The sequence below is a fragment of the Megachile rotundata genome, chromosome 12, assembly GCF_050947335.1.
Source record: "Megachile rotundata isolate GNS110a chromosome 12, iyMegRotu1, whole genome shotgun sequence".
NCBI lineage: Eukaryota > Metazoa > Arthropoda > Insecta > Hymenoptera > Megachilidae > Megachile > Megachile rotundata.
In genome coordinates, this window is record NC_134994.1 from 3,105,443 (window position 1) to 3,128,101 (window position 22,659).

The 22,659-nt window shown below is 46.7% G+C and overlaps 3 protein-coding genes across 3 annotated transcripts; all 3 read right to left on the bottom strand.

The window, feature by feature from the left end:
* Positions 1-7,326: 7,326 nt before the first annotated feature.
* LOC105663574 (uncharacterized) lies at positions 7,327-8,229 on the bottom strand. The gene has a single exon (XM_012293251.2). It carries the CDS (start codon positions 8,227-8,229, stop codon positions 7,327-7,329), a length of 903 nt encoding a protein of 300 aa, XP_012148641.2.
* Positions 8,230-18,492: 10,263 nt separating this feature from the next.
* Positions 18,493-18,879, bottom strand: LOC143265524 (uncharacterized). Its single transcript, XM_076538213.1, has one exon. The coding sequence runs from the start codon at positions 18,877-18,879 to the stop codon at positions 18,493-18,495; it is 387 nt and encodes a 128-aa protein (XP_076394328.1).
* An 803-nt stretch (positions 18,880-19,682) lies between these two features.
* LOC105664204 (uncharacterized) lies at positions 19,683-22,280 on the bottom strand. Its single transcript, XM_012297811.2, has 2 exons — positions 21,983-22,280; positions 19,683-21,820 (listed from the first exon to the last, which is right to left on the bottom strand). Exons 1-2 carry the CDS (start codon positions 22,278-22,280, stop codon positions 19,683-19,685), a joined length of 2,436 nt encoding a protein of 811 aa, XP_012153201.2.
* Between the last annotated feature and the right edge of the window lie 379 nt (positions 22,281-22,659).

Genomic DNA, 22,659 nt, shown 5'->3' on the forward strand with positions numbered 1-22,659 from the left:
CCAGGGATCCGCTTTGGGTCCCGATTTGTGGAACATGGGGTACGACCCAGTCCTGCGGATCGCTCTCCCCGACGGCACATATATCATCTGTTATGCAGATGACACTTTCATTCTTGCCGCCGGGGAGACGTTCGAGAGGACCATCCGTCTAGTCGAGGTGGCAGTCGTCGCCGCCGTCGGACGGATCCACGAGCTGGGGCTGCGGATAAGCCCCCGCAAGACCGAGGCAATATTCTTTCACAACTTGCCTCGATCGCGGGGTCCGCCCCCCTCGTGGGTCCGTGTAGGTGAGGCCTGGGTCGAGGTCGGGTGCGAAATGAGATACCTCGGGCTCGTCCTCGACAGCCACTGGCGTTTCATAATCCATTTCGACCGTCTGGTCCCCCGAGTGCAACGGGCAGCGGCCGCGTTGGGTCGCATCATGCTCAATCTCGGGGGACCTGAGGAGAGGGTTCGCCGCCTCTACGTGGGGGTTGTGCGGTCCATGGTGCTCTACGGAGCACCAGTGTGGGCACCCGCTCTGATGGCCGGCCGGCGCAGCCTTCAGCTGCTGCACCGGCTACAGTGTCGGCTGGCCATCAGGGTCATTAGGATACCGCACTATCTCCTACGCGGTGGCGATGTCTCTGGCGGGACTTATCCCGTTCGAGTTCTTGGCGGGGGCGGACGCGCTCGTTTATACGCGCGTCCGTGCCCTGCGGCGACTCGACGGTGTCCCGCCGGAGCCCAGGACGGTCGAAGGTATAAGGCGCCAGGCCCGGCGACTGGCAGTTTTCCGTTGCCGCACGGAGCTGCGTTCGTGCGCTGGCAAGCCAGTTGTCGGGGCCCTCCTACCACAGTTTGAGGAGTGGCGGGAGCGGCGATGCTTCGGGGAGTACCTGTGTCGAATAGGTAAGGAGGCGACGGCGGTCTGCCACCATTGTGGAGAGGCTGAGGACATGGCGCAGCACACGCTAGAGGGTTGCCCCGCCTTTTCAGTGCTGCGTCGTGTCCTGTATCGACAGATCGGTTACGACCTCTCGCTGCCGGCAGTAGTTGGGGCACTGCTGGCTAACGAGAGGAACTGGAGGGCTGTGGCCTTCTTCTGCGAGGACGTTATGTTGCAGAAGGAGGCCGCAGAGCGGGCCCGAGAAGCGACGGGCTCGGAGCCGCCGCAGGGGCAGTGGCGACCTGGGTGGGGGCCCAGAACGCCTTGCACACTGCCCGGGTGGGGGGGGGGGGGGGGGGGGCGATGCCCGGACCACCGAGGCATCGCCGTAAAGATTCGATTCGATTACTCCAGCGAGTAGGGGGAGGTCCTTCCGACCTCCCCCGGGAAGACCTCAATAAGGCGCTGGGGGTCCTGGTCGCGTTCTTACAGAGTTCCCGGCTCCCCCCCCCCAATGCGTCAGTGAAGGACCACCGTGGGGGTTTTAGCGGGTAAAAGTCCCGCATAACCCCGCACCCTCCCCCAAGGGTGCGGGGTATCTTTGAAAGATTTCCCCCACGTTAAAAAAAAAAAAAAAAAAAGTAAGTATGAAAGTGTTACGCGTGACACCATTTCCTTATGATTTTATAGTATAGAGTATGACCGTGACAGATGTAACCTAACCTAAACCTTTTTTTGCTCAAGGAGTCTTTCGCAAATTTCCACGCAAAACTCAGGAAACCTGTTACGTTCTGCCAAACGTCGTTAAGCGCATGGATCACGGTTGGGTTGCGAGCCCAGTAAACGCTTCCAAAAACCCCGGCGATAAAGCTCAGCACGCCGAGAGCAAGCGTGAAGACATCAACCGAATGCCTTTCACATCCTTCCACTCGCCCCAACGTTGCTATCCCCTCAGATAAAATTGCAACCGCTATGGGGACCCCGGAGTAAGCCTCAAAGGCATCTCAGAAATTCTGACTGTCTGTGGTCCCTCTTCTACAACAATTTGATATCCATGCGATGATAACAGAAAACAACGAACTTGGGCTCGCTATACACGATGCTATGGACAAGACAGTCATCGCGAAAGAGTCAAAGTTTCCAAAATACTCCTCCACGCATGCATTGGTGCCGTCCGGCTGTCGTGTGCTTTTGCTCGAGGTCCCCGCTTGATATTTCATCGTCTTCAAACCAGACCGAACAGCGTTCAAGCATACCGTAACTACATATAACCCCTAAGATCGCAGTTTTGATATACATGGCAAGTGACTGCATAAGGGCAGTAATCACTGCTCCCAAAGAGTTCCACGGCAGGTTGCCGTCCTGAACACGTGTGAAAATCAAATATACCTGTTTTACAAAGACTATTGCATTTCCAATACAACCTAGCAAAGTGCTACTAGAGGCAGATACTCCCAGAGAAGTTGTCGCTACGTTAATTAAAATGCCAACTCTGGCCGCTTGGGCTGTTACCAGTAACTGGTTACGCAATATGTATCCAATATCGCATCCTGCGCCTATCCCAAATACGAGATCCCACGCTCTGTCGCTACACGATATCTGACGCCCGTAAACCTCGTAGTCGTTTGCGGCCCCACTACAGAGTCCTTTCACCACAAATACTACTATCTGGGCTACGCAACCAGCTATCGCCAACGGGGTAGTTGTAAAGTACGCGACGCAACCATTCAAGAACGCCAGCAGAACTATGGTGATCGCTCGACCTAATACCTTCTCTAAACCACTGCAGACAGTACCCATCCAGGTAGCCCCCATAATCGTGGCTAAGCTCGGGAATGCGCCAACATGGTACGCGACAGGGATCATCGCCCAATAGCTGCACAGCAAAGATTGAGCACCCTGCAAGATTCCAGAAAACGCAGGTAAACAATCCTTTTTCTCATTCATGAAACTGAAGTCAATCTTATTAAAGAAACTCATTACAGAATCTTTTTTCTCGTTGATGATCTCAATGGCGCGACCGCTAATGGTCGAAGCCACATACATATTGTCTCCGTTTGTTCTGTACCGCTCTGCAAGAAACTTGCACTGGCCAGCAGCAAAACCCTCTCTAAACGGGAAGATCTGAGTAACGGAACGCGTTAAGTTTCTAATAGTCAAATTGTATACTGAGCTAACTATCACGGCACATGCTCTCATTGCAACAGCTGCTCCACCGAGCGCATTGACGGCGCGGCGCTGTGCTTCAAAGCGGCATCTAGTGCTCCACTGCCTAGTCCTATTTCTTGCAGTATTTCGAGGTTGACGTCTTTTGACTCTTCGGAATCTTCTATGAAACTCGAAATTTGCGTTCCGATCTTATCTAATATGCTATCTCTTACTCTCTCTGTTTCACACTTCATGACATAATCGAAATAGCTTTTATACCATAGTTCGTCGCTTTTACAGAAGCGGTGCGCCTCTTGTTCTCTTTTGTATTGGTAAGCAATATAAGCTCGTCACTTATAATCTGTGTCAGATACAAGTACACTGTGGGAATCGCATAAGGGTAAACACAATAATCAAGTCTATGTTGCGTTCCACACAAGTTTATTAAAATGTGTACGAGCAGTGAAAACGATGTAAGCTACAAGAATGACTCTGACGGACTATGTCGTCGCTAGTTAAATCTCTCCTCGAAAACTCATCAGTAAAAGAAGAAAGAAACAGTTTAGAAAGAGAGAAAATATAGAAAGTGGGAAAATCCAGAAAAACCGTTGAAAGTTCGGAAAAGGAGGGGTACAGCGGACGAGAATCATAAAACAGAAAGTGAAGAGGTTCGCAAGGGCCTGAGCGTTGACACTGACCAGGCCCCGGCGAGACCCTATAGAAAGTGAAAACAATTAGAGAACGTAAAGCTAAAGAAGATAGAAAACAGAAAACAGAATTTTAGAAAACAGAAAGAATATAGAAAACAGAAAAGGCAATGGCGTATGTGATGCCAAGGGCGCCACAGTACCCCCCTACCAGTAATTGGAACAATTACGAAATACAAATGTTACATCAAAACACAATAAGAAACTCGTAATACAATAACGTATGTCCGTACCTGATTAAAAATACACCATAAAGATATTACCAAATTACAATAAGAATATCAAAGTGCTCACGCTAAAATATATATGAACTTACAAGACACAAAGTCAGTCTAATGGAACGCAGAAAAAAAACGTATAAAATGCAATACAACACACACTATATAATAAGAAAAAACACACACTATAATAATAAACACGCCATATAATAAAAGAAAACACACACATACTAATGAATTACTTGTAAACGATCGGGAAATCGAACTCGACGACCCGAGCGTGTGACGCGCGTTTGCACATTTGGTGCATTATTACAATTATTTTTCTGAATGGCCGGTTCATCTTGGACTTTCCTCCGCCAACAAATACGCAGGTTTTAACCTCTCAATGGATACCACTATTTCTTTACCCTTAATATTTAGAGTAAAAGTTTTATCACCCCGGCGCACTACGGCAAACGATCCTTCATAGGCTGGTTGTAAAATGGTCTTTGCAGCGTCGCGTCGGTTCGAACAAAAACATGTGTTGAGGTATTTAGATCTTTAAAAATGAAAAGACGGTTAACGGAATGATGCGCTGCGTTAATTGGATTTAATTTGGAAAAATGACTGCGTAAATTATTAACAAAATCGGAAACATCTTCTCTGGCTTCAGCTCCGCGCGATACTAAAAATTCGCCAGGCAATCTTAATGATTCCCCGTAAACTAATTCGGCTGATGTTGCGCCGAGATCCTCTTTCCAAGCAGAGCGTATGCCGAGTAAAACCGATGGTAAAATTTCGGTCCATCTAGCTGATTCGTAACATCTTATAGCAGCCTTAAGCTGACGGTGAAAACGCTCCACCATACCGTTAGCTGCAGGGTGATATGCCGTAGTGCGCAGGTGTTTACAGCCAATCAAACAATTAAGGGTATAAAATAATTTCGATTCAAACTGCCTTCCCTGGTCGGTAGTAATACGTAAAGGGGTCCCAAACCGCGCTACCCAACCGTCATAAAAGGTTCGAGCCACGGTCTGGGCCTCTTGATCGATCATGGGGAAAGCTTCCGGCCACCGAGTATACCTGTCTACGCAAGTTAAACAATATCTATAACCTTCCGACACCGGCATAATCACTATATCTAAATGAACATGCTCAAAACGGGCGGAAGGTTTAACAAAAGTAGCTAAAGGCGCGGTTACATGCCGAGAAATTTTCGCCTTTTGACACGGTACACAACTACGTGTCCATTCACGGACATCCTTTTTAATCGACGGCCATACATATCTCTGCGATATGAGCTTGACCGTCGCGTTAATACCTGGATGCGATAATCCGTGTAACAAATTAAAAATAGGTCGTCGGAAAGAAATGGTCAGGAATGGTCTCACCGTATCAGTAGAAACGTCACAAAAAACATCGGAAGACGTGCCAGGCAATGAGATTTTACGAAGCTGTAAACTAGACTCGCTCTTCAACAATTGTTGAAGTTCCTCATCCTGAGCCTGCGATTCCGCTAGATGTTCGAAATTAATCGGGTGGTCGATCGATTCCACCCGAGACAACGCATCGGCAACAACATTATCCTTGCCCGAAACATGCTTAATATCGGTAGAAAATTGTGAAATAAAATCGAGATATCTGAATTGACGTGGTGAACATTTATCTAATTTCTGTTTGAATGCAAAAGTTATTGGTTTGTGGTCGGTAAAAATAGTAAAATGCCTGCCTTCTATCATGTGCTTAAAATGTTTGATGGATAAATAAATGGAAAGTAATTCCCGGTCATAAGCGGAGTACTTTCTCTCAGCAGACCCTAACTTTTTCGAGAAGAATGCAAGGGGTTGCCAATCATTACCGATGCGCTGCTGCAAAACAGCCCCCACAGTAAAATCGGAGGCATCGCAGGTAACCGCTAACGGGGCGTTGACCTCAGGATGTGCGAGTAAGGTTGCTTTGGCTAGACTATTTTTACAATTTTCAAATGCCTGACCCGCTTCCGATGTCCAAGTTATTGGTGCTTTGCCTTTTAAATTACCCGCTAATAGATCGTTTAAAGAGGCTTGAAAATCCGCGGCATTGGGAATAAAACGGCGATAAAAATTTAACATCCCCAAAAATTGCCTTAAATCTTTCGCTGTTTTGGGAAGGGGGTACGATTTAATAACCTCTACCTTCTCAGGTAGTGGCTGAGTACCATTCCTGTCCACACGGTAACCCAGAAATTTTACCGACTCTTTCCCGAAATTGCATTTACGCGGATTAATTACTATACCGTAGTCTCTTAAACGGTTAAACAAAATTTCCAAATGACGACGATGTTCTTCTTGAGACTCTGAGGCGACTAAAATATCGTCGATATACGCGTAACAAAAATCGAGGCCGCGCAAAACCTCATCAATAAAGCGCTGGAATGTTTGCGCAGCATTCCTTAACCCGAACGACATAAAATTAAATTCGAACAGACCGAAAGGGGTTGTAATAGCAGTTTTGTCTATGTCTTCCGGCGCTACCGGAATCTGATTATACGCGCGAACTAAATCTATTGTTGAGAATATCTTTTTACCACATAATTGTTGCGCAAAGTCTTCGATGTGACGTACTGGATATCGGTCAGGGATCGCTCGCGCGTTCAACGCCCTATAATCGCCACAGGGTCTCCAAGCCTCGTTGTCCTTCTTCTGGACCATATGAAGGGGCGATGACCACGAGCTCTTCGAGGGACGCGCAATTCCCATCTTCAAGAGGGTGTCGAACTCGTCCTTAGCCGCCTTGAGCCGATCCGGTGCAAGCCTCCGTGGCTTACTTGAAACGGGTGGTTCAGGGGTCGTTTTGATGTAATGCACCGTTTGGTGCTTCGTCGTAGTCGGTGTTCCGCTGGGTCGCGTTAATTCCGGCATCTGGGACAGGAGCTGATGATACGTGGATTCTCCTACCACTGTCTTCACCGACGGCATATCATCGTCGGCCTGGCTCCCGCGGACAGTTAGCGTGGTCGTCCGATCGACAAGGCGACGGTTACGGATGTCTACCATAAGATCGAAGTGTTCCAAAAAATCCACCCCGATTATGGGCTTCGATACATCCGCAACCACAAACCGCCAGACAAAATCCCGTCGGAGACCAATGTTTAACCCTTTGCACTCGGCTGTCCCCTCTGAGGGGACATTTTGAACGACAAAATAAACTTTCCGAGTGCAAAGGGTTAAATTTAACGTCACTGAGCCATACGTGTTGATAACGCTCCCATTTGCCGCCGTCAATTGATAATCTGACTTATCTCGTGGTCTACGCAGCAATTAACGTGGAAAAACACACAAGTCAGCACCAGTGTCCACAAGAAACTGCATTTTAGACACTTTATCTGTAATGAATAGACGGCGGGATGCAAGATTATGGTCGTTCAACGACTCCCTTGCTCGTTTCCCTGAGCCGGAGTCCAATTGCAGGGCGATACACACCTGTGTGCATTCGACCCATATCGCCAATGATACCAGCATTTCCCTTGATAGTCCGGTTGTTCTCCGCGATCCCGCGAGCGCGATGCAGACCGTCCACGATATCGCGAATTAGACCGACGACGTTGCAACCATCTACCGCGTCGGAAAGACGACCTCTCATTATACAGGGAATCGCGCACCGCGGAAATTTCCTGCCTCAAAGACAGCGCTAATTGTGCCATCTTTACATTAAGCAACGATTCCAAATTCTGATCGACGGTGGGCGCTGGTCGGGGCGAATGGATTACGGCTGTGGCTTCTGCTACCTGCACACGCGGCGTCATTGTCTCCGCTATGGCATCCGCCAGCTCTGCCACTTTGTCTAAGACCGTATCCCTCTGAGTGGCTAAAATCACCTGCATATTGGCCGGTAACCGACCCATCCACAGGGTGCGCAATACACCGTCCGACATGAAGGTACCTGCCAGCATACGCAGGTGTCGCAAAAACTGGGACGGCTTTCTGTCCCCAATCTCTTCCTGCTCCAGCAATCGACGGGTCTTTTGCTCCTGCGAGGCACTGAGACGACGAATAAACTCTGTCTTTAACTCCTTATATGGTTCGTTTGCTGGCGGATTCATAATTATATCGCGCACTTCCGCGGCGTATCGGGCACTCAACGTACCGAGTACATATCCGAACTTTGTGGTTTCAACTGTCACTCCGGCCGCGTCAAAACTTCTTTCGACCATCGAGAACCACATCTCTGGGTCGCTCGGACAAAACTCAGGTATACGAATCGCGACGCGATCAACAGCCGCCGATGCACTAATTGAGGCACTTGCATTTACGTTGCTGTCCGTCATATTTTAGCTGATCGTTTGTTTATAATAAAATAATTTTAAGAAAAAAAATACACCGACTTCGAAATGCACTAAAAAGTATAAAATAATTTCTATTTCATTCAATCATACAATTACGTCACAGATATGAATGAAACCTATTTACTCGTTAGGTAGTGTATTAAATACATTTAAACCTTTTCGGAGGCGGCGCAAAATTCAAAGATTTTCTTGAACATGTCAACCTTTGGACAGCCGAACATAGGCAAAGCTTGTATAGCTATTTTTTTTTTTATATACATATAACTCGACAGCACGCCGCGAAGTAGGTGTTAGTGCGTATAGAATGTAACTATGGTCTATCTAGATTCATAGAGTATGCGACGGAAAGACTCGATCGCCGCATATTTTATAAAGATAGAGCCGATCTGCCGCAAATTTGGTAATTCCCGCGTCATGGGCTCCGTTTATAGGTTCTTAGATCCATGGTTTCCACATGCGAACGAAGTCGATTCAATTTCATTTATATCAGAAACGTTGCGAAATGAAGATGCAGTCGTTACATTTACGTATATTACCAGATATATCTATAATGCCTCGTATTCTTTCTCAGGATTTATTAATTTCCAATACGCCATACCACAATCAACTGGTTATTGGCAGCAACGTTTACTGAGGTATTTTTAATTTTGCGCCGCCTTCGAAAAGGTTGAAATGTATTTAATATACTACCTAACTGTATGATTGAATGAAATAGAAATTATTTTATACTTTTTAGTGCATTTCGAAGTCGGTGTATTTTTTTTCTTAAAATTATTTTATTTCACGCTTTTTAGTGGAATGGGGAGAATTTTATAGGATACTGTGAGATAGTTCTTCCGGGCTTTTTTTTTGTCCGCGTAAATGCCATGAACATAATTAAGTAAAAGACAACATGGATATTCGTTTTTCAATTTTTTTTTTTTATTAATTGTTGTAAAATTGGTAAATAAAATCGGCGATTGCATGTTGACTCATACACCACCAGAGGCACGGAGGCATACGTAGAATTCAATATACAGTATTCACTCCATAAATGTTAAAAAGATCTCTACCGTAAATGTTAAAATTGTATCCCCACTACTGGGGGATCCCCCTCGAAATCAGTCAAGAATGAAACAGGATCGGTCGCCGAAACGACGAGGATTGAATATCGGTGAGACACATACTAATGCAAGCAAAGGAAAAGATTGTAACTTTCTTATTTCTTACTATTTTTTTTTTCATGAAACTTTTACTGTTGTATTTGTCTAGATTTCCTGATTAAAATGACACCAAACATGATATAATTACGTTAACAATTGTGTGTGTAACGAGTGATTAAAGTTTTTAACATAAAAGAGGACGGCGAATAGAAAAGAAAGAGAAGCAGAAGGTTGACGCGTTCGGCAAACATGAAACACTCGTGCGTCTTCTGTCTTTTAAATTCAAAAATCAAAATTCTTTATTTTTGGGGTTTCATCAATGAAGCTTTGATTATCGTATTCGTCTCGTTTTTCTGATTAAAATGGTACCAAACACGGTATAATTAAAATCATAATTACTTGTATAGCAAGCCTTTAGAAGGAATTCGCACCTCTACCGTAAATGTTACATCCCAAACTTTTATGGCTTGTTACATAAGTAATTACGATCGTAATCATATCGTGTTTGGTGTCATTTTAATCAGAAAAACGAGACAAATACGATGGTAAAAGTTCCATTGACGAAAAACCAGAAATAAAGAATTTTAATTTTTAAATTTAAAAGACAGAACACGCACGAGTCTTTCATGTTTGCCGAACGCTCGAAACTCTATCCTTCTTTGTCTTTTGTATGGCTGTCTCTTTCTACGTTCGGCACACTACAAAGAATGTAGGACCTCTACCGTAAATGTTACAATCGAGACCGGCAAAAGTAACATTTACGGAGTGAATACTGTATTAGTAACAATAGTTTTTCGCTAATAACTCGAAAACTAAAGCTTCCCCTTAATTGCGGATAAGGAAAAAGTTGCTCAGAATCGTGCCCCTGATAACATATTAAAAGGACATTTAAATCGTCCAAAGTTGATTTCAAAACTTTTCAACAATTTTTCGCTAATATCTCGAAAACTAAAACTTTCCGCGAAATTTTTATATGAATAAAATTGTTCAGAATAATGTCCGTGATAAGATATTAAAAGCGCACTAAAATCGAGAAAAGTTTATTTCAAAAGTTGCCGGTTTTTTTGCAATAATAACACTTTGCAATTAAAAAATGAAAAATTTTTTGATAATGGTACCAATGGGGAGTCAGAACCTATCAGATGCAAAAGGTTCCGTTCCGATCGGTGCATCCAGCTAGGCGTAATCGGCGGGCACACATAGAAAATAATAATAACAATAATAATATTAAAAAAAAAAAAAAATATACTGATCGAATTGAGTAACCTCCTCCTTTTTCGAAGTCGGTTAAAAATGAAACTAAAGTTTGTTAAATCGCGATAATATCCTAAATACTACACCTATTTCATCACAATAACTTACATTACCCGCACACTGACAATGTCAAAAGTTTGCTTATTAATACTACACACACCGAACCGATCACGTCGGGGTCACCAATTGTGGGAATCGCATAAGGGGAAATACAATAATCAAGTCTATGTTGCGTTCCACACAAGTTTATTAAAATGTGTACGAGCAGTGAAAACGATGTAAGCTACAAGAATGACTCTGACGGACTGTGTCGTCGCTAGTTAAAACCTCTCCTCGAAAACTCACCAGTAAAAGAAGAAAGAAACAGTTTAGAAAGAGAGAAAATATAGAAAGTGGGAAAATCCAGAAAAACCGTTGAAAGTTCGGAAAAGGAGAGGTACAGCGGAAGAGAATCATAAAACAGAAAGTGAAGAGGTTCGCAAGGGCCTGAGCGTTGACACTGACCAGGCCCCGGCGAGACCCTATAGAAAGTGAAAACAATTAGAGAACGTAAAGCTAAAGAAGATAGAAAACAGAAAACAGAATTTTAGAAAACAGAAAGAATATAGAAAACAGAAAAGGCAATGGCGTATGTGGTGCCAAGGGCGCCATAACACTATATCACCATTGATATTTCGCACACACTCAAGCTTTTGTTTTAGGCTTCCGCCCAACATGCTTTTACCATGCGCCAGGTAAGCCCGTTTCTCTTTAGATAGGGACGAAAAAACATTCCTCCACCACTCAGACATACTCAACTGCTTTGGCAACAACCATTGAAGAGAGGACAGTGTGTCCGCTAGTGCCGTATTGTGGTGCTTCTGAACTAAGTCCCACCTCAGCCGCTGGTTGGCCTCTAGTTCTAAGAACGCAACCGCCGCTGTGCGTACGTCGACGTCATAGTCGGGCACAGGCTCGATTCCAGCCGGCACAATGTAACACCCTCTGTTCGTCCGGCCAGTCCGACCTTTTCGCTGCAAGCTAGTTGCCTTGCCCACCACGCGTCTAGTCAATTTATAAGTATACACCAGGTGTTTTCCATCAAACTCTAGCCGTGAATACGGCTTTATTTCTTCAAGAAAATTAACGACAGCCATACAGCCTGGCACAGTCACGGCTTGGCCGAGAACATCGGTACAAAAGCACCAGCAGTTATCTCACATTTTGTCAGGGTCGAAGGTCGTGCCACCGTGAATCGGAATATATTCACGTTCGCCCCCAATTTCCTTCTTTAGAAAAGCACATAAGTTTTCGCAATCATTGCGCGATGACAAAAAGAAAATTACTCTCCCCTCTTTGATAGGTTCATATGGGATGCGATACCCATATCCGAAGCCCTCGTGTCGTATGCCGATAACTCTGCTGGGTACTATAACATCGCTCCCAAGTTTCTCCCCTTTCTGTTTCAGTGGCGCTATCTTGATCTTGTCATTTATCGGGAAGCGTGTTCCACTAATCTCCAGCCCTTTTGCTAGCGGATATGCTGCGTCTCGCGTTAAGACAGTTGCCGTGAGATAGACACACTTGTATCGACTACCGGTCACCGTGAATTGTAAATCTCCTGCCACGACTGTCGGGTCCCCTCGACAGTGGATTTCATCAAGCAGCACATAGTCTGCTTCTGTATGTATTTCCGTCGCCCTGCGTATGGCAGTGCCGTAGGACATGATGGAGAGCTTAATTGAACCATTACCCTTGGTCTCAGTGTGGTCTGCGTGTTGTTGTCCCACCACGTACGACAACTGGTATTTACTACAACCAGACCCATTCAGATCAAGTATTCTTGTTCAATGTTGGTAAGCCCCTTTAACAGCGGCAACTGTAGGCTGCAGCAGGTAGACACGTCTCCGGCCGCTCAATATCTTTAGTAGTTGACTGGTAAAGTTCATCGTTTTACCTGAACCAGTCGGTGCCTCCACGAGAAAGTAGTGCTTATCCACAGGCAGGTCTTGCCTTACGAGTTCGAGTACGGCAGTCCTAAAATAACTATCCGGCGTGACGTCAGGGCTTGCATCTGGTGCCATCACCGTTATCGCATACGGAGAGGCAGCATTTGCAGACTTATCGTACGACGCGATTGAGCGTCTTTCCGTACACCGATACGATTTTGCTCTTGCTGTTCACGATTGGGCTTCCACTCATACCCTGTAAGCCCTTCCACTTATTAGGGACAATGGCACTAAAATAGGCGTCTACGGTAATCGGCCTCATCTCATAAAACAAAGCTCCCCTTCTGTTTTCTATTTCACCTCGTACTTTCTCGACTATCAAGAACTGTCCCACGCCGTGCGCTGGACATACTGCGCACAGTATTTCGCCAACAACAGCAGTGTCAAACGGGAAAGCTCCGCTCCCGTATGTTGCTATATCTTCGACCGCCGAGCTATAGAAAGGCTCAGCCCACGAGTAAGACAGCCCTGCCCTCGACACGGACACCTGGCATCCATATGTGACATGATATGAGGTTACAGGTTTATCGCTCTCACCGAAACAGGATCCTTGGTCTAACCCAGATGTTAGTACCCCGGCCCACCAGTCACCCTTGCGAATATCGCAAATCTCTTCGGGTGAACTAGACTCGCTGGTCAGCTCACAAAGCTCGAACGACAAAGATACTGGGAAGATTGGTTTCATGAGCCGCCATTCCATGAGAGATTTAATTGTCGCCCCTGAATGTTCCCGGGAGCAAAACTTAGGAACGTTTCGTCTCCAGTCTCTGTGTATAGTGACGTCTTTCATGTTAACAAAATTGTTCGCGACTTGCGGCTCACAAACACAATAGTGGCCACATCAACCAGCTCGGTCCCTGTAAAAATTAGTGGCAGCTCTTGTGCCGGTGCCACGTATATTGATTGCAGGTCACCTAAAATAGTGATCATAGGAAAGGCTAGTCTTCTTAAATGTCTACACACTGCGCCTATTTTAGAGGCCGCGTCCGCTATAGGCGTTCCTAAGACAATTTCACCCCCAGCTTTCCTCACGTAGAGAGAAGTGTCGGCAAATAGCCTCAATATTATACTGTTTTTCTGCACAAAACTTGGCTCTTCGAATGCAACACTTGGAATATATGAAGCGCTTTCTAACTCACCTGACATTATTGCCGCCTTCAGTGCTCTTTCCTGTCTCTTTAGGTAATATGAAAGCCCTCCTGCATCGACGATGTCAATCTCCAGTTGAGGTTTTGCGGGCCCTATGTCGTTTACAACCTGAGTGTTGGCCATAGCACTATGGGAATCGCATAAGGGTTAACTCAATAATCGAGACTATGTTGCGTTCCACTCTAGTTGAGACCATGTCCGGCACCAACACCTTGGTGGGAGTCATGACTAAGGTCTCCTCCGATAAGTTCTTTTTTGCTGCTTCTTTCTTCTTCGGTGTTCTGGTGCTTTTCGGCATGGTGTTAACGTTTGCTATTATAATAATTAATTATACTTGTTAAAATGAGCAGTCGGCGGTTCTTCACAACCTAATGCTCTTTTAAAAGTATTGTTGCAACAAATCTCCAGACACTCTAAGGCGATGGTTGATTCTGTTACAACGATTTGTCCTATACAGGATTCTCAAGAGAAAAACACTCAGAAATTCCACTGTGACAGCGAACTAACAAATAGCTTCTAGTAACAGCGCTGAGGGGCTTGCTAAATTTCAACCTAACCTAAACCTTTTTTTTTTTTTTTTTACGAGGGGAAATCTTCATAGACATCCCCACTCCTCGGGAGAGGAGCGGGGGTAGTGTCAGATTCCTACTGACTAAAACCCTTCGGTGATTCCCGCCCTCGGCGGCGTGGCGCGTCCCGGGATCGTGCGTTATCGTCACCGCAACGCGCCAAAATGCCGCCACGCGACAAACATCGCCCTTCTCGTGGGGAGGAGAAGCCTCCCCGCCAAACTATTTCCCACCCCACCCCTTATTGGAACCGACGACGTAATCACGCCCGCCGTCGGCTCCACACACCTGGCCGCGGGCAATGGTGCCCCGGGCCCCCGCCCGTGACACCTGCGGCCATGGCGGCCTGGGTCAATCCCGGGAACTCCGACACCCCGGACCGAGAACCGCCGACACTCACACAAGGGGATGAGGACCGACGCCGGGGAGGGCGGCGCGATCCCCATCCCTCCACTTCTCTCCACTTACTACTACCACAAACACACACAATAACACCACAAACATACACACATACACGCACACTCAATCACGCACCATACACACCGTGCGGACGACGCGGGGAAGCCGCGCCGCCCCGCTACCCTCAGGAGGGCGCACGTGAAGCGGGTCGCCCTCTCCCTCTCATTCTTCTTACAACCACCCCGCGTCTTTCCCTTTCACGCTCTGCCTCCTCCTTCCGCGAGATCTGTGTGGTGACTCACGCTTCCGGCACCCCTAGAAGAGGGACGGTTTCCACGCATACCCACTAAAACTGTCTCCCGCCCCCGCCACAAGGGCGGAGGGTGGCGGCAACCCGTCAGGCTTCCCTATCGGTAGGACATAGTCCACCTGCGCTAGGCCATCGCTCGCTGTTGTGGAAGAAAGACTACCCCCCTCCCCCACCCCCGCCCCACGCGTATGTGTTCCATGCGTGGAGAATGGATGCTCTCAACCTAAGGGTCTTGGTCCGAGAGGCTGCGTCAAGACCTAAGAGGAGGCTCCCGGGCAAAATGCGCTGATCTCCAGCTTGACCTTGTAACGCCCCCTCGGCACCGCTTCCCGGTGGGCTCGAACACACGGTAAAAACCGCGACCTCTCCCCACCATTTCCCACCTAAGTGTCATAGCACGCTGTCTAATTCTATGCTTGACTCTGTTTTGATGTCGCGAATATCTGATGTTGTTTCCCCAAAATCCCCGCCCCTTTCGCATCTGTGTGTCCTATGCTACTCGATATTACGTAAGCTTTCCGCTCATGAAAATTTCGTGAAGTTTCGGTTCCCCACTCCCACCCCCGCCCCCGCGCTGATGCATCCCTATTTGTTTAACTATTGCCAAGGTTTACTTCGTCTCGGCTGTTGCCCTTCCTTGCCTATACTGCGCTTAAGCTCGCGTTGTCCTATTTATATCTATAATTTCTGTACGATAGAATAAGATAAAATAAATTAATTAAATAAGTAAAATAGAATTAATATTTATAAAGCTTATTTCCCTTGCTGCGCATTCGTCTCTACCACTCGGCTCCTCGATCATTTCGTAATTCGAATTTTCCGCGCGCCGCTTTTCATCGCGTTTTCGCGTTGCTTCCCCCTCCCTCGTCCCCTTACCCTTTGCGTTATCGCTGCTTAACCGATTTTCCCCGCATTTCCTATCACGCCCCAGTCTCCTTCCACAACGCTACGTGAGCCCATTTTTCCTCTCTCTCTCCAGGTGTTTTCACTCGGTTCCCAGTTCGTCCCCTAATGGCGCTGTGACCAGGCTGACGTCTGAGTTCTTTGCTCCAATACCTGTCGATTGAGAGGTCTGTCCGAGCTCTCGAGTCGTTTTTCGTAGCGTTGCCCGCCGTTTATTGCTGCTTCCATTTGTTGCCGCTATTTAGGCGTTAACTGGAAGTTGCCAGCAACGCTCCATTTCCTTCCGGATCGGAGCTTAAGCCGCTTCGCTATTCGAAATTCTCTTTGAGCTTGAATTTTCTAATTATTTCTCCTTCCTCTCTCCTGTCGATCCCACTCGGTCCCCATTGTCGCCCCCTAATGGTGCCATGACCAGGCTGATGACTGGGTTCCTTGCTGAATCAACAGTTGATCGGAAGGGTGCTTGGTTCGATTTGGCTTCTCTCCCTCCTCTCCCCCGCTGCATCGGTCCCCGTTGTGTGCCCCCTAATGGTGCTATGACCAGGCTGACACCGGTTCCCTCCCTTGCAGGTTTGAGTCGTTTACTCGGTCGTGTCTATGTTTTGTTTCTCCGCTTCTTCCACTCCTACTCTTCCTCTTCTCCCTCTCGCTGTCTTCTTGCTTCAACCTATCCGCTTACCATTTGAAAAACGCGCCATATCTCCGCCATCTTGCTTGTTGCCGCGTGCCTCCGCTTCACCCTTAGGTTTCGTCCCTAAGGGCAGCTCTCCATGCGCTTGCGGCGATCCTTCCTCCGCCATCTTCCTTGTTGCCGCGTGCCTTCGCTTCGCCCTTAGGCTTCGTCCTTAAGGGCCGCTCTCCATGCGCCTGCAGCGACCCTTCCCCGGCCATGTTAGATGTTTGCGAACCGGCCTTTACGCTCTACGCTTTCCCTCGCGCGGAGATGCCCACGTGTTCGTACGATATATCGAAACTTGCTCGACTGACGCCATTATTTATTTACTATCAAATCACGAAAATACGAAAATAGCCAAAACTAATCACCGTGTGCATTCAATATGCCTCATTCGCCCTTTCCCGCATTCTAAATCCTTAATGACATTTACATTATTAATTAATTAATTTAATTTCTGCGACTTTCTCTCGCAACTTCTACATGTCGCACGACCACGTGTTCGCGCAAGTCCTTCTTCGAGGGCAACTTTCACCCTTAAATCGCACTATTTTCACTCGCGATATATAAAATCATCGTGTTTAAGTCGCGCAGATATTTATTTTAGTCCGCGGTCGGCCCGAACACTCGTTTCCTCGCTTTCGACTACTCATGGGTTTGCACCCCATGCTTTCCCTCGCGTCGCGTGGAGGTCGCCATTACCGAAATTTCGATTTTCATTTATAAATTCATTATTTCACCTCCGATTTTTACAAAACTTTATCGCTCACTTCCCCCACGGTCTCCCCTTACTTCACAACACTATTTATCATACTTTAACCACTTTTTCCCACCAAAATTGAACTTTATCACGGAGCGACCCCCGAACACGTGCGCTCGCCACGACAGCCAGCCGTGCTCCTAAACCATTTTTATCATCTGATAATCGAGGATACAATTTATTTGCTTTTAGCACATATTCTTTAAAATAGTGCTTAGTCTCGATAGATTTGTCCTTCCTTTCTGTTTCGGACGCTGGTGAAGGAGGATACTCGCGCAGAATAATATCACGTATTGCACGAAGTTTAAAGTTCACTGAACGTTTATTCACACAGAGACAAAAAGAGAAACAAAACCAAAGATGAACACAAAAAAAAATAATGAAATACACAAAATTGTTTAATAACACTTGAAATATAATTGCCCGCTGAGTGGGATTAAATAATCAATTTTTACGTCTGTTGGGTTGGGCGGTTAGAACCTCTCTGAGCTCGCTGGTATTCGAAGTACGGTAAAGAACGGTGTACGTTGTATTCGAAAAACAGAGAGGTAGAGGACGAACAATATGCTCGGGAGACACAGTCGTTTAAATTTGTCATCAAGTAATCAAAACCGGGATGAAAACAGAAAGTTGTTTCAAATGCGTGGACGATCTGAAATAACGGTCAACCGGTGTCCCGAACATCCCGCCCGCCTCGAAGGGTTACATTCGAAAGATCTGGAGCATCGCTTGAACTATCTTGAACATGATACAACGAAAACGTTACATTTAAATGTGATATGCGGAGGAAATGTTAACATTAAATTTGATAACAGGTGCCGTTGGTTAATTTTCCTTCCCTTCGCCGCCCGCCATGACATAATCTCGTTCATCGGTTTCGTTGATGTCAACCGGTAAAAAACATAATTTTCCTATTGGTCGCGTATACGTGGAACGAGCGGTTTTGACCGTTACGACTCGAGTTAACCCGTCCTCGCCGGGATGGCAGGCAGTTATACGGCCTAACTCCCATTGGGACGGCGCAGTCTGTGGATTACGCAATAAAACTATCCGGCCGACGGCAGCTAAACGTTGCGCCAAGCGCCATTTCGGGCGCTGTTAGAGTGTATGTAAATAGTCGCGTGACCATGCTCGCCAGAAAATTTCAGAAAGCCGTTGCACGAGTTGCCATCGGGACAATCGATTTTCATTAAGTTCTAAAACGCTAGGTTCAGGAACCGCTATTAAGGGGGCCCCGATTAAAAAATGGCCAGGCGTAAGCGCATTATAATCATCCATGTTTTCGGATACGGCAGCAATGGGGCGTGAATTTAGAATAGCTTCAATGCGACAAAGGAGTGTAGTCATTTCTTCGACAGTAAGTAGGTGGCTGCCAGCGCACCTTTTTAAATAGTATTTAACGCTACGTACACCTGCTTCCCACAGTCCTCCGAAATGAGGAGCTGCAGGTGGAATGAATTGCCAGTTGATAGATTCAGCTGCCATTTTGTTCAAAAAATTGGGATCGCGTATTGCTGCGCGATGTGCAGCGACAAGTTCACGTTCTGCCCCTTGAAAGGTTGTGCCGTTATCAGAATACATGGATTGAGGTAACCCTCGCCGGGCGGCAAAGCGGTGAAAAGCTGCGATGAAAGCGGAGGACCCATAATCGTGCACGAGCTCAAGGTGTATGGCTTTCGTCGCCATGCAAATGAATATAGCAATATAAGCTTTATGAGACTTGCGTCCGCGGCCTGATGCTTCGCGCACGAGTATAGGCCCTGCATAATCCACGCCGGTGTGAACGAATGCGCGAGTAGAACGCGTGATGCGGACAGCAGGTAACGATCCCATGAGTTCCGTGGGCACGATCGCGTTTTCTCGAGCGCAGCGAACGCAACGCTTTAAAACGGAACGAACGGTAGAACGCGCGCGGATGATCCAATACTCATCACGGAGTGAAGCAAGGGTGAGCGAGGGACCAGCGTGCAGAGTTCGCAAGTGGTAATGTGAGATTATAAGAGTTAGGATGTGATGAGATCGGAGCACGATAGGGTGTTTTAATTTGTCTGGAAAGTCAGATTTTTGCAAGCGTCCCCCAACTCGAATTAGTTTGTTGGAGTCCAAGAAAGGATTAAGTGAGGCTAAGGGACTGGATTTCGCTACGTGCTGACCGTTAGAGAGCTGTTGATATTCCCTTGGAAACGAGTCGAGTTGAACGCTTCGGAGTAGATAATATTTTGCGGATTGAATTTCATGCGGATGTAAAATGGAGTGACTGCCAAGTGAAAGAATACCCGGGTTGGATTTCAAGGTCGGCGTCGCGGAAGGGCGAGAATTTGACAAAAAACGGAAGCAAAGACTCGAAGAAGCTTTGGCCATGACGAAAATCGATCTGCCCAAGGACAAGATGGATCAGGCATTAAAAGGCAAACAATCCTTTCACGACGTTGTTCAGGCAGAGCAGATAAGTCCGGTGGTGATGGTTGGGCAGGCCACTGCGAGGGAGGGAGGCGAAGCCATGCGGGCCCTTCCCACCACAATCGTTGTGATTGCAGCTCAGCTGCGTAAAGACCGCGGGAAGCGTAATCCGCTGGATTTTCTTTCGAAGGCAAGTAATGCCAACTACCATCGGGAAGCTTGGTTTGGATTTCAGACACGCGGTTAGCCACGAAAGTTTGCCACCGGGAAGGAGATTGCTGCAGCCAGGCCAACGTAATGGTAGAGTCGGTCCAACAATGACATTCAATATTTTCGTACGGGAGCGCAGCACGAATGGCAGATATCAGCTTGGATAACAAAAGCGCGGCCAATAGTTCTAGGCGCGGGATGCTGAGAGTCTTCAAAGGAGCGACCTTGGATTTGGCCATGAGTAATGTGACTAACACTGAACCATCAGTGGCAATTATTCGGCAATAAACGACCGCAGCATAGGCGTGACTGGATGCGTCGGAGAAGCCATGCAGCGAATAATGAAGGATGTTGCTGGAATGATGCGTCCATCTACTGATCGAGACATTATTTAAATCTGCCAAGGAGGAACAGAACTGCTCCCATTCGCGAATCAAAGGAGGGGGTAGTTGTTCATCCCATCCGCATTTGATTGCCCATAATTTTTGCATCAATATTTTGGCGGTGATGATTACAGGAGCCACCAGACCAAGCGGATCGAATAACCGAGAAATTAGCGATAAAATAGTTCGTTTTGAGCAGCGTGGCTCATTTTGCACTCGAACGCGGTATTTCAGTGCGTCGGAATCGGGATTCCAAAAAATTCCTAAGACCTTCACATATTCGTCACCTTTGAGAGGTTTTTCGTATGCAAGTCCATGATCGGAAGGGTCGATTCCTTGCAGTAAGGATGGGCAATTGCTCGCCCACTTTCGTAATCGAAACCCACCTTTATGAAGTAGTGAAATTAGTTGATTGCGAGTGTTAATGGCTGACTGCAGATCATCTGCTCCGAAAATAAAATCATCGACATACATTTGATGCCTCAAAACGGGCAAAGCAAGAGGGTAAGCCGCACCTTCGTCCTCGCCAAGTTGCATTAGAACGCGTTGAGCTAAGAATGCAGCGGGAGCCGTGCCATAGGTTACAGTGCACAAACGAAATTCACTTAAGGGATCAGCGTTGGTGTTACGCCAAAATATGATTTGATAGTCCCTATCGCGAGGATCCAATAAAATTTGACGATACATTTTAGCGCTGTCAGTTATATAAACATATCGAAGGTGCCGCCATCGAATTAAAATAAATGAAAGATCGGTTTGTAATTTCGGTCCAATTAACAAGCAATCATTTAGAGATTTTCCGGATGAAGTTCGACTGGAGGCATTAAAAACAACTCGGATCGGCGTGGTCTCGCTGTCTGTTTTGTAGACAGCATGATGAGGGATGTAATAACAAGAATTAGAAGTGACCGATTTCGAACTAACGGGTTCCATGTGGTGAAGAAGCCTATACTCTTCCATGAAGTCACGATATGCGACGTGTTGCGCGGGTTCGCGAGAAAATCGTTTTTCTAATTGATGAAATCGAGTGAGCGCGGAAATGCGCGATTCGCCCAAATGGATGGAGGGATTGTCCTTAAATGGAAGGCGAACCATGTAACGGCCGCTAGGAGTGCGGGAGTGCGTTGCCGAAAAATGCTCCTCGCACTGGATTTCTTCTGGCGTTAAATGAGCTTTATCATGAAGCTCTTCTATTTCCCAGAAACGACGAAGATCCTTGTTTAATGTATCCCATGCAAGAGTATGATGGGAAGGAGCGGATAAGGTATCGTTGGAGGGAGCAACAGGACCGGACAAAATCCAGCCAAGACTGGTATTTTGCGCAATAGGTTGATTTACGAGACCTTTACGTACTCCGTCAAGAATTATGGAGCCATATAAGTCCGCTCCAATCAAAATATCGATCGGGTCGGAACTCATGGGGTCGTTATCGGCTAGATTAAGATTTTCGATATGAGACCATCGATCAACAGAATGCACGCGGTTCGGGACGTACTTAGTGAGAGATTTGAGAACTAGAGCGGTTGTTTCGAAAACCGGTGCGGATGCTCGCAAGGGTGTGAACAATATATTGACAGCGTGACGCACTAACGTACCGGTATCTCCTACCCCTGATATGCATACACTGCGCTTTAACTTGGGTAAGCGTAATAATTGGGCTAAATTTTCAGTGATAAGGGTAATCGCAGATCCCTGATCTAACAATGCACGCACACAGACGAATTGCCCAACTGACGAAAACATTCGAATGCGAGCGGTCGCAAGTAAAACGGATGACGTTGGCGCGGGTACTTTAAAATTTACATGGTTTACTGGTTGCGGGCCGGTAATGTAGTTCGCGCCTCGGAGTGAGGTGGGGTTCGCGGTAAGCGCATCGGTAGCGTCGTTCCCCATCTTCAAGAGAGGGGGGGTCGCGATATTAGCGCTAGCGGTAACGTTACGCGGTTGTGATGACGTAATAGCATCGTTAGAATTCGAGCGAGTGATGTCCGCGAAGTGTAGCATTGTGTGATGTTTACGTTTACATTGTTTACAAGACCGTTCGCTCGCACACTCTTTGACTGTATGTTTCGCACTGAAGCAGTTGACGCATCGTTTAAAATTTTTTATCATCGCGTACCGTTGCGCTGGCGTTTGGTTTTGAAATTAGGCACATTGGTAAATTAAATGATTGGCTTGGCAAACGGGACACGCGGACGATACAGACATGGAATTAACCGAGACGGTTTTTAACTGTTCTGATTTTGAATTCGACATTGTTTGCGAAACAATT

Excerpts from the sequence above, each read along its gene's own strand:
- LOC105663574 (XM_012293251.2), bottom strand. The coding sequence starts at position 8,229 with ATGACGGACAGCAACGTAAATGCAAGTGCCTCAATTAGTGCATCGGCG.
- LOC143265524 (XM_076538213.1), bottom strand. The coding sequence starts at position 18,879 with ATGGCAGCTGAATCTATCAACTGGCAATTCATTCCACCTGCAGCTCCT.
- LOC105664204 (XM_012297811.2), bottom strand. The coding sequence starts at position 22,280 with ATGGGGAACGACGCTACCGATGCGCTTACCGCGAACCCCACCTCACTC. Across the intron at positions 21,821-21,982 it reads ATCAGGGGTAGGAGATACCG|CCGATAACGACCCCATGAGT; the intron begins GTACGTTAGTGC and ends ATCTTAATCTAG.